At 60.1% G+C, this 11,416-nt stretch overlaps 4 protein-coding genes across 4 annotated transcripts in view; 2 read left to right on the top strand and 2 right to left on the bottom strand.

Annotated features, from left to right (window-relative positions):
• The window catches only part of VDAG_00760 (uncharacterized protein), a gene marked incomplete at both ends in the record, with an annotated part of 2,354 nt that extends 857 nt beyond the window's left edge, over positions 1–1,497 (top strand). The window contains 2 exons of the mRNA XM_009652137.1: positions 63–1,345; positions 1,405–1,497. Of these exons, the coding sequence (XP_009650432.1) occupies positions 63–1,345; positions 1,405–1,497 (1,376 nt within the window). The remainder of the gene's footprint in view (positions 1–62; positions 1,346–1,404) is intronic.
• A 741-nt stretch (positions 1,498–2,238) lies between these two features.
• Positions 2,239–4,024, top strand: VDAG_00759 (uncharacterized protein; the record flags this gene model as incomplete). The annotated part of the gene is made up of 2 exons (XM_009652136.1): positions 2,239–2,366; positions 2,425–4,024. The coding sequence occupies 2 exons, from the start codon at positions 2,239–2,241 to the stop codon at positions 4,022–4,024; spliced, it is 1,728 nt and encodes a 575-aa protein (XP_009650431.1).
• Positions 4,025–4,489: 465 nt separating this feature from the next.
• Positions 4,490–6,055, bottom strand: VDAG_00758 (uncharacterized protein; the record flags this gene model as incomplete). Its single annotated transcript, XM_009652135.1, has 1 exon — positions 4,490–6,055. The coding sequence occupies one exon, from the start codon at positions 6,053–6,055 to the stop codon at positions 4,490–4,492; it is 1,566 nt and encodes a 521-aa protein (XP_009650430.1).
• Positions 6,056–6,547: 492 nt separating this feature from the next.
• VDAG_00757 (uncharacterized protein) lies at positions 6,548–8,913 on the bottom strand (the record flags this gene model as incomplete). Its single annotated transcript, XM_009652134.1, has 4 exons — positions 8,762–8,913; positions 8,359–8,705; positions 7,161–8,301; positions 6,548–6,587 (listed from the first exon to the last, which is right to left on the bottom strand). Exons 1-4 carry the CDS (start codon positions 8,860–8,862, stop codon positions 6,548–6,550), a joined length of 1,629 nt encoding a protein of 542 aa, XP_009650429.1. The 5' UTR covers positions 8,863–8,913.
• Between the last annotated feature and the right edge of the window lie 2,503 nt (positions 8,914–11,416).

Here is an 11,416-nt window from a genome sequence, read left to right as displayed (position 1 = left end):
TTCGAGGGCGCCCCAAGGCGGGTTTTTGAGGCGGGTCATCCGCGCACTTGGTGTATCTCAAGACGCCATTCAAGCCCCAGCGGAGAAGTCGCCACGCAATAGCCACCAGAAAGAAGGTCACGTCGCCCCCATTCCGCTGGCACCGCCCATGAGCTTCCCCCCATTCCGGGTGAAAAGCGCGAGGTCCGGCGGCCGAGATTGCAGCGCCCGTGGCCCCAGCATCAGGCGCGACATGGAGCGTTTTACGAGAGAGGAGGAAATGGAAGAGGCAGAGCGACATAGGAACAACCCTCAACACCGGTCTCGGCTCGACACGCCCCCTCCAGATGCCTCCTCCGGCTCCCGAGGTCCGCACAACGCGCCGTCCGGCCCGAGGGGCACCAATGGCACCCGTTCAGTGTCATTCGTCAACGGGGGCGTTGCCAATGCCGAGTACTCTATCAACCGCGAGGACGAGGAGAGCGACGCTGACGACGAAGAGCTGTATCGAAGGCATCTCAACAAGCAGAAGGAAGACGACGAAAATCTGTACACAGAGGCGGAGCGTAAATGGTTCAACCGAGAGCGCTCTCGACAAGCAGCCCTGGAGCGCGAGCGTGACCGCGAGCAGCAGGAGGAAGAAACCTTTGAGCGACGAAGGGACGAACAGCTCGAGCGAGAGAAGGCCTGGGACGATGAGCGGGAGGCGTCTCGAAAGAGCCACCCATTCTACCGCGACCACGCCGCATGGGTACGCAAGCGACAGATGGACCGGGCCGACGAGGCAGCCAGGGACGACAATGACAGGCGTGCCGAGGCTGACGAGAAACGGAGGGAGGCAGCGGACAACGAACACGCCCGCGGCATGGCCGACTCATTCCTCGACAGGCAGGCGCAGGAGCTGGAGCAACGGCAGCAAGCGACGGCCGCGGCACCGGCGCCATTCAAGCTCTCGCTCGGCGCGGCGGCGCAGCGCAACCAGCAGAAGGCGGCCTCCAACAGGCGCACGATTGCTGAAGTGGAAGGCCTGCTCGATGACGAGGAGCAGGACGGCACGGCGAAGCGACAGCTCATTCCGATCCAGTTCGAGCCGACGACGGCGGCGGATAAGATGACGGAAGAGGAGCTCAGCAAGGCGGTGCGCGCTCTGGCGCAGGAGATTCCATCGGAGAAGGAGGGCCTGTGGAAGTGGGACGTGCAGTGGGAACACCTCGACGACAGCATCATTCGCGAGAAGCTGCGGCCGTTCGTGGAGAAGAAGATTGTCGAGTACCTGGGTGTGCAGGAGGAGCTTTTGGTCGAGGTCGTCGAGGAGCATCTGCGGAAGCACGGCAAGCCAGAGGACCTAGTGGAGGAGCTACGCGGGGTGAGTGCTATTTTGTTACGCGATCCCATTCCAGAACGATTGCTAATGATCCATGACAGGCCCTGGACGACGAAGCAGAAGACATGGCCAAGAAGCTTTGGCGCATGGTCATCTTCTTCACCGAGAGCGAGAAGCGCGGGTATCCTGCTTAGTAGACGCACGCCCAACAAGACTTGGCTATCTCGTTTGGAGGGTAAGGGATAGGGAAAGGAGGGGGGTAAAAAAGGCATATCGCTTCTATCTGGGCCACGGCGCGGAATAATCTGGCGGGGGCTACAATGTTTTATCTTGCTGATGTGTATACTATTGTCAGTTGGCAAACCGAATCATTGCTGGCAACGGCTGTGTCATGACCTAGGACTCGGTTGTTTGGTCTGGCTGTCGCAGACATGAGTTGACTTGACTGCAGGTTAAACTAACAGGACACGCAGTCCACAGGCAAGGTACTTTATTAACAATCGGCGTGCAGTTCACGGCATTCGTTGCGAAAATGTCTCCGGCGAGCAGCCGGCCGGCGGCCATCGCCAAGAAAAGGCCCCTGCAGCGAGTCGGACAGCGGAGCCGTCCGTGATGGTGCCATATGGCGCAATCCCGAACCGGAGCTCTGGCAAGGCCGCACAGCGATTTTTCTCCAGAGCACATCGACGATAAGGGTGGGATGAACGGTCTATCGGCATGGACTGCATGTATGATGTGCTCCTCATTGGCGACGCCACGATATTCTAGTGGCACTGATCTGGATCTGCAGGAGCCTTCAGTTTGCTTGCTTCACGGTCGAGAACTCTCTCCCGCAGAACTCTCTTTTTTCTCCCATCCTGTCTACAAGTCGCGAGGCAATCGACGACAAGTGGTGAGGAAACTCTGAACATTGCGCTGAGACGCTGCACGTCACAATGGCCGCCGAACCAAGCGCTGCGCCGACACTGGATGAACGAGCACCCCTTCTCTTGAGCTCATCGGCGACAATCTCTGTGACCAGTGACTCGAGTTACGACGCGTCTGACGAGGGGGCTTCCGTCGGGTTAGTAGACTGCCATGCTCCGCAGCAATGATCTCCCACTGACGAGATGTAATACCAGCCCTCGCGACGAAGAAGCATCTGTAGGACGAGATGGTCTCGCGCCAACCCCCCGCGCCGCCGTCGTGCGCATCGTCGCCATCCTTCTCCTCGGTACCTTTACCTCCAACGCCGACGGCAGTCTGGTCCTAGCGACACACCCCACCATTGCTTCCGAATTCAACGACCTCGAGGATTCGAGCTGGCTGTTCACAGCTTTCGCTCTCGCCGGCGCGTCCACACAGGCCATCTACGGCAAGCTCAGCGATATCTACGGCCGCAGGGCGCTGCTCGCCGTGGCATACTCTCTATTCGCGCTAGGATGCTTCATCGTAGGCATCGGAGGGTCCATGTGGGAGGTTGTGCTCGGTAGGGTTATATCAGGGTCTGGCGGATCGGCCATGAACGTTGTTGCTGCGCTGGTCATTACGGATCTCGTCCCGCTGCGCGACGTCGCCGCCTGGCAAGCAACCATCAACCTGGCAGCGACCATCGGACGCAGCCTCGGCGGTCCCGTGGGAGGATGGCTCGCAGACACAATCGGCTGGCGCTGGTCCTTCCTCGGCCAGGCGCCCATCTTCATGTTCGCGTTGCTCCTCTGCATGGCCTACCTCCCATCCACGACAAAGCGCACGGTGCCCTCCGCCAGCGCGGCGGATCAGCCGACGGCCAAGATATCAGCACCGAGCAAGGGGTCACTCTCCCGCATCGACTGGCTCGGGGCCCTGCTCCTCGCCCTGACGATCCTCGCCTTCCTCGCGCCCATCGAACTCGGCGGCAGCAAGATCCCCTGGTCGCACCCGCTGGTCCCGGGGCTCCTCGCCTCCTCAGCAGTGCTCGCAGGCCTCTTCGCCCTCGCCGAGGCCCGGCCCGGCGCGGACCCCATCTTCCCGCTGGCGCTGCTCCGCCAGCGCGACGTCGTCCTCTCCTACGCCATCATCCTCCTCCAGACGGCCGCGCAGCTGGGTCTCATGTTCGCCGTGCCGCTCTACTTCCAAGTCACGCAGCGCGCCTCCAACACGGTCGCCGGCGCGCACCTCTTCCCCGCCGTCGCCGGCAACGCCGCCGGCGGCATCCTCGCGGGCCTCCTGATCCGCCGCACAGGCCGCTACAAGCGCCTCACCGTCCTGGCCACCCTCTGCTCGTCCGCCGGCCTACGTGCTCCTCGTGCTGCGCTGGCACGGCCACACGAACCTCTGGGAGTCGCTCTACATTGTCCCCCGGCGGCTTCGGCCAGGGCGTCGCCATCTCGGCCGTCTTCGTCAGCGTCCAGGCCGCCGTCGACCCGCGCCACAAGGCCGCCGCCCATCGCCGGCCTCTACCTCTGCACGACCGTCGGCATGATTGTCGGGCTCGCGACCGTCAGCGCCGTCGTCATGGGCACCATGAAGGCGGCCCTCGACGCGCGCCTCGCGGCCCTGGGCCTCACGGACGCGGCGCGGCGCCACGTCGTCGCCGAGGCGGCTTCGAGCGTCGGCTTCATCGAGCGCGCGCGCGGCAGGGTCGGCGAGGCGGTTGTCGCGTCCTACATCGAGGGCCTGTCGTGGAGTCATGGCGTTTCGCTCGTCTGCTCGCTGCTGGCGCTGCTTGGGGCGCTGTTTTTGGGGGAGCACAAGCTGTGATTTTTGTGGGATCGCTGCGTGGGCTGATGCCGGCGACTTGCATGGGGAATACCTGGCGCCAGGCGTCCGATAGTAGAGGTGGTTTGGCGGAGAGGCTGTGTGGCAGAATCAAGGTCTCAGACGCGTCAGTCTTAGTAGAGCCACTTGGTTCGGGATATCAAAACATCATCAGAACAATTTAATGTTTTCGAAAAGACAAAGTAAAGCTCCATTCATCTGGTATCTGCGGGATCGTGAGCCGCGGCAAACGTCAAAATAAGAAAAAGCCTCCGAAACCCGCCTGACCCAATAATCGTGATATCGTGAAAGGCACGCCTCATGGAGGCCCAAACGCCAAGGCTGGAAGAAGCAGAGGTATCATAGCGTGCGCCCTCACATAGCCCATCCTGTTGAGAAACAAATATCCACCGAGCCCAAACAGAGGCCAGTTCTCACAACCTCTCCAATCCCCACCTCACGACAGTCTCAGTGTTCCGACTCCCAGCCACCTGCATCATCGTCTACCTCAAATGTGGTTCCAAGGGCTTCCCGACCTTGGCGGATCATCTCTTTGAGCCTGTAGTTGAAATCGTTGATGCGCAGGTCGGCGTCCTGCTCCTCCTTCCGCCTCTTGGCGGCAAGCTTCTTGGCTTCCATGCTTAGCCTGGGACTCGCGTCCACGTTGTCATCGTTATCACGCGACGTCTGCACACGAGCCGACGCAGCTGAGGCACCACTATGTGTCCGGCGGTGGCTCAGGGCCGGTCGGATGGGCGACGTGACGCAGCTGTTGCTTCGGTAATGGCCTGCCGAGCTCGAGGGTCGGGAGTAGGGGTTCGAGCCGCGACCAGCTTGCTGGGAGGGAATAGGGATCCGGCTTGGCGAAAGCGGCGACAGCGGGCCAGGCGAACAGGCCCGAGGAGAGCGGACGCTGGCACAGCTGGCAGTGCTGGCGGGTGCTTCTCGAGCAGTATGGGCCGGTGACACGGCATGCGGGCTGCGGAGCGAGTTGCGACGGGCCTTGGACGGGGTTGTGTTGAGACGCGAGACGGGCACGCTAATTCGGCGGCCGGTCGTCATGGAGGGCCGCGAGTTTCGTGACGGCGGGCGCAGCGAAGCTCTCGAAGCGGTACGCGGCTGCTCAAGGGGCGAGCCTTCATCGACCATGATCCAGTTACGACGCAGCTCGTCGTTCTCGCTCACCTGTCTGCGTTTGACAGCGGGTCGGGATGGTGTCGAATCGGGCGTCAAAGCTTCGAGAACTTCAGGGTTGTAGGGCATATAGTCGGATTGGGGAAAGCCGCCAGGGACGTTTGCGTCATTCCCGTCAAAGGCCGAGGAATTCTCGGGTGAGAAGTAGTCCCTGGGCTTCTCTACGTGTGTCAGAGCCTTTGTCGGTGACGCAGGTACAGGTCGCTGCCCGTCCATGGCGTAGGGCGTGCCGCCGCCAGCGTAGAAGCCTGTGAATGCGCTACCTCGGCAGAACTCCCATACCTTGCCCATGACGCCGCCGATGGCGTTGAACGCAAAGCGGCTCCAGCCTTCGCCTGCTGGCTGCTGGCTGGGCTTGACAAGCAAGGTGGGATGGCCATTCATTGGCGAATCGAGCTCGACGGGGTGTCGTTTCGAGCCGAGAGCCTTTCGGTAATCGCTGTCGGAGTATAGGCTTTCATCGAGTCGACCATTTCCACCTGCAGCATGGAAACCGCCGGGCGTCTCGAGCTGGCCGGCTAGGGTATAGCGCTCCGTGGGCTGTCCGACCTTCACCGCCGGTGTGCAGTTCCTGTCGGTGAGGCCATCGGCGTTGATGTTGGCATCAGACCATTCTTGAAGGGGAGTCTGCTCGCGCGAGGTATCGGCACGAGCGCGCTTTCTCTTGACGTGGGCGGCCAGGCTGGCATTCTCAGGGCCAACGCTGGCGGTGGACTTGCCGAGGTGAATGGACGACGAGGCTGACGGCGTGGTAGGCGGTCGGAAGACATTGGGGTGGACGCCAGTTGTGTGGCTGTCGAAGAATGCGCCGGGCATTTGGTAATGCGAGGAGTATGTCATATTTCGAAACAGATTCAGACTGTGGGCTGGGAGCTATTTTTCTCGACTCGTTTTCGATTGACCGCTTCACCTGCCAAGAGGGGCGGATGGCATCGCAAGTTGCTGTTGACAGGAATGTAAATGACGAAGGAGCCAAGAAAAGCAGACCTATGCAGCGCGAACAAACAAGGCCAAAAGCACAGAAACACAGTAAATGTCGACCTGCAGATGGAAACCCACCCGCGTCAGGTTCTTCGAAGGGGAGGCTTGATGTTTGTGTGGTTTATGTTTTGTTTGGACGGGGGGGATGAGGATCACCGCCTTCATCTACCCTGGCTCTGGTTGGAGAAGGAGACCCGGTCTTTCTTTTTGGTGGGTGCGAACGAGCTGCACCTGCCTGCACCTCCACCGACAGTTGCACCTGCCGCTGGTGCCACGAACGACGAGCCCCACTCATTTGTTGGGGTCAGAAGGAAGCTCCAGGGGCCACTCTTTCCTCCAGAAGGTGGGTTGCTAGTTCCCAGGCAGCTTGCCAGGCAGCTTCGTCAGGGTCCTATGACCGATTAGATAAGCGCAGAGGAGGCCACCTGATGAACCCGAGAGACAACGTTGGTACCAGGATCAGCTCTAGGCACCAACATGGAACCTCCATTTCCATCCCAACCATGCAGCATCACGCAAGTCATCTGTCTTCCGACGACAGGGATGCATCGAGTTACCGAGCAGATCTGTTTCAACCACCGATATAGGCATGAGACACCATGCTAGGACACACACAGGTCCGAGCTGACACATGAGGCAACGGGGCTACCTTGCCCCTTATTCCAGACAGAACATGAATCCCCCATTTATGGGCAGGCATCAAATCACCATGGCAATCTTACTCCAAGAGGCATGATGGAAGTGGAAATATGCCTAACAAGTGTATTTGACATTAACTAATAATGTTTGAACCTGCTCCTCTTGGGGGTCGTCAACGGAGGCTCCGAGGCGGGCACGATCTCAGCTACCTAGAGAGAAGAGCATGCCCATACCTCATCTACACATATCTCGCCGCATCAAAGAACAAAAGTTTCAGCCCATGAGACCGAAGAGAAGGGGAATCGTCGCAAAGGCCACCATGTACGCCTTGGTCACATCGAACGAAGCAGTGCCCGACACTTCAACCACCTCTGGCGCCGGCGGCGAATCAGGCTCTGGAACCCCTTCAGGGCAGTGCCAGTGGTCATCGTGCACGACACACTCTCCCGAGGCGCTTCCATCGCCGCCAGCGCCAGCGCCCTCTGAGCCAGGCTCACCCCCAGGGGGGTACGAGGGTTCTTCAACGCCCTCGGGACAGTGCCAGTGATCGTCATGAGCGGTGCACTCGGTCTCGGTGCCTTCTGCGCCTCCTGCGCCTTCGGCACCAGGCTGGCTGCCCGGGGGGTTGGCGGGTTCCTCGACGCCCTCGGGACAGTGCCAGTGGTCGTCGTGCGCAGTACACTCGGTAGCCGACTCGTCCGAGCCGCCGTGCTCTCCAGAACCAGGCTCTCCGCCGGGAGGGTAGGGTGGCTCCTCGACACCCTCAGGGCAGTGCCAGTGGTCGTCGTGAGCAGTGCACTCGCCGGTGCCGCTGTGGTCATCCCCATGGTCGCCGGAACCAGGCTCGCTTCCTGGAGGGATCGAGGGCTCCTCAACGCCAGGAGGGCAGTGCCAGTGGTCGTCGTGAGCAGTGCACTCGCCGGTGCCGCTGTGGTCATCCCCATGGTCGCCGGAACCAGGCTCGCTTCCTGGAGGGATCGAGGGCTCCTCAACGCCAGGAGGGCAGTGCCAGTGGTCGTCGTGGGCGGTGCACTCTTCTTCACCGCCGGCCGGGGGAGGTGCAGTGGGATCGGACGGCTCGCCGCCGGGGGGGAAAGCAGGCTCCTCGACTCCGGGGGGGCAGTGCCAGTGATCATCGTGGGCGGTGCACTCCCCGCTATCGCCGCCGGCCGGAGGAGGGGTCGTAGGGTCAGAGGGCGAGCCGCCAGGAGGGAAAGCAGGTTCTTCGACGCCAGGAGGACAGTGCCAGTGGTCACCATGAGGAGTGCATTCTTCCTCGCCGCCATCACCGCCGCCGCCCGACGGAGGGGGGGTGGTGGGAGGGCCAGGCTGACCTCCAGGCGGGAAGGGGGGCTCTTCAACGCCTGGCGGGCAGTGCCAGTGGTCGTCGTGAGGAGTGCACTCCGTGTCGTCGACGGGCGGCGCTGTGGTGGTGGGTGCCACCACAGAGGTCGGGTCGCAGTGCCCTTGCGTTACTGTCAGCTTTTTTATTCTTGGGTACCGGCTCGAGTCGATCTACTTACAATGGTCCTGGTGAGGGCTGCAATTGGCACCAGTCGGCGACGGCGGCAGAGTGAAGGTCGTCGGGCAGCTGGTCTCAGCCACCAGCTCAGTGGTGATGCTAAAGCCGGCACGCGTCAAGGCATGCGAGTCGTACAGCTGGTACCCAGTGAAGCTGCCACCAGGGTAGGTGTACAGCGAGGTGTGCACAAAGACGCTGCTTCCAGTGAAAGGGACATCAGAAGTCGAGTGCTCAGCGTCCATGGACGACCGGAAGGCGTCCCAGTCAGTGACGGTCGCATCAATAGCGAGCCGTGTGGTAGTCACCGTCTCGCATGCGGCCAAGCAGTCCCAGTGGTCCTCGTGCCAGCTGGTGATTGTTGTCAGCGAGTCGTGCACACATTCATAGGGCTGATTTAAGCTTACGTGCAGTCCTGCCCGGAGGGCGACGGGGCGACGGGAGTGCCTTGCGGTAGGGCCGCGGCCAGGCCGGCCATGAGGAGAGGGGCGGTCCAAGAGCGTGCCATGGTTGGGTCCTCTGATCTCGCTGTGTAAGCTGCTGTTTTGAGATGAGGCTAACGAGTGACGGGAGGTCTCATGCATCTCCTGCACGGCGAACAGGAGGCTCTTATACATCCTCGCCTGAGCAGGCTCCCTGCTACAGCGGGCATGAGGACAAGGAAGCGTGGGAGCTTGGAAGCATGGGAGCTTGGAAGCATGGGCAAGCGCGCCCTTCTCCGTGTGTTGGCGATCCCAGGTCAGCTATTCCCAGTTTCTCCTCTCGACAGACAAAGCCCTCCTTCTGCATTTGTCTAGCATGGCGCATCTCACCTGGGCCGTCACAGGGCTCGCAGCCGAGGCTGTGGTGGTTGGTGAGAACCTGCATGGTGAACATCAATATTGAGAACCCTTGTGGCCCGGCTCGATCCTCTTGTCGGCCGCGCCCCCAGGCACAACGGGCCAATGCGAATTCGCTCTCTATCTGTCGCCTGTTCGTCGGTGGCAACATCCAGGGTCTTGGTCTCCGTTGCTTGCCTGTCGGATATCTAGAGGTTTGTGGGAGGTATCTTTCTCTCGCGGATGAATCCCACGCCAAGACTTCAAGCTCACATGGGCTTGAGCTGCAGGGGACCCTGTGCGGGATTTGTGTCCAGAGACGGCGGCGACAACCTCTCAAGGTTGATTTGCGGTTTTTTGGCTCCAAGGCCGGTCAGCAGTTTACATGGATCTCGCTCGCAATACTATCGGACGAGCAACTGGGGACGAAACAGACGACGGGATGGAATTGAGTGCCTCATGTACCTGCAATAGCCGGCATGAAGCGCAACGGTCCGGGGCCCTCCCTTGGGAATAGCCTCCCTTGACTGGCCTTCCTCATGAGGCGCGGCCGTATGCTGTGGGAGGGACCCTACGGATGAATCCAATCATACTGGCAGACAGGTTGCAGTAGTGAGACGACAACGACGACTTTTGCAACGCCGGCGTCTCGCGATCGGCGGCAGAGACGAAAAGGAGAACACGGTAGACGATGCTGAAGAAGTATAAGTAGAGGGCTATTTGCCTGGGAAGGAGACGATATTTCCATTATCATCAGCTCATCGTCTCACACTCAACAACCTCGCAAGTTCCAACGAACAACATCAGCCAAAATGGTCTCCGTCAAGGTCCTCCTCGCTCTCCTCCCTCTGGCCCTTCGGGCGACGGCCCTCCCTTCTCCTCTTGAGGAGAACCACCTCGAGCGCCGTGTCTGCGTGCCTCCCACCAACTGCTCCCCCATTGGAAACTGCGAGTTCTGCTGCAGGACGGGCGTGACGCCCAACAGCTCTGGCTGCCACTCGCACGGCGAGACCGAATGTGGTGACGGCCTCGTTCAGTACCACTGCGATTCCCACTGAGACTTCCGAGTCTTGATGTAAGTATCAGTTGTCCCGTGGGGAAAACTGTCAACTTCTCGAGAGGCTTGCTAATAGGGACCAGTCCGTGAGGTCACGGTGGATGATTGGATGTCTAAGGCTCAGAATGGAGGAGAGACGCTCGTTTGATTGGCGGTGACATGAAGTTGTGATCACAGAGCATGCGTTCAACACGGGCTGCTTTGTTGTTTCGCTGCGTGCGGACTATAATGCCCGTACGGTACATACTTCAATCAGAAATATTCGCCCACTCTGCTCCTCATCACTGTGCATAGCCTGTATTGCCTGTGCGTGTGATGGCCTGCGCTTATACGTACGTGCAGTTGGCTGACAGAACCAGCATTCAAGCCATCAGGGTTCTCACGTTCGACGCTGCCCGCATCACAGATCCGAGATGCGGCCACCAGAGAAGACAGATGATTATGCTTATTACACTGCGGGGGGGACGTCAACACCGTAGCCCTGCGTCGCTTGACCTGGCTAACGAGGGGATCAGGCCATGGGTGGGCCGGCGATCTACATTGAAGGCTGAACTATTGAAGCTACTAAAACGCAAAGCAAAAAGTAGTGCTCTCCATTGGCTGCAAAAGAGCATTCGCTCAGGAGCAGAATACCTTGTGGTTAAGCTTATTCGAACGAAGATGTTGTCGGCGAGAGCGTGGGGGGCCGGTCAGCCTGCGGGGACCCGGATGTCCTGAACCGATTTTTCCGTGTCGTTATGGGGTTGTTGTCTGGTCCGGTTGTAAGCGACCAGGCTCGCCTCTGAGAGCCTGGAATGTTGTGAGGTTGGGTACTAAAGTTGTCATCGCGCAGAGAGCGGAGACCAGTGGCACAGAGTTCCAGACTGGCCGGCTGCAGCAGTCATGCAGTACAACAAGAGAGAAGGGTGAACATGATGGAAAAGAAACCGTTCATCATTCCTGTCCTGGCTGAGCCTGGAATCTACAACACACGTCCTTCGAAGCCTCTACTTTATCACAACACGCGAGTGTGTCTAATGTGTACCAGGTCCCCGCCCGCTGTATGCCCTCCCAAGAAAGAACGCCGCATATCGTCCATCATCCCATGACTCTGAAAAGAACGCAAAGCAGAGTCCTGCCGCCCGCTCACTTCTTCTCGAGTAGTGTCTTGCTGGTGCGCCCTTGTCCTCGCCGACACGCCCTCGACG

Source organism: Verticillium dahliae, genomic scaffold (assembly GCF_000150675.1).
Source record: "Verticillium dahliae VdLs.17 supercont1.1 genomic scaffold, whole genome shotgun sequence".
NCBI lineage: Eukaryota > Fungi > Ascomycota > Sordariomycetes > Glomerellales > Plectosphaerellaceae > Verticillium > Verticillium dahliae.
This window is presented reverse-complemented; position numbering and strand designations above follow the sequence as displayed.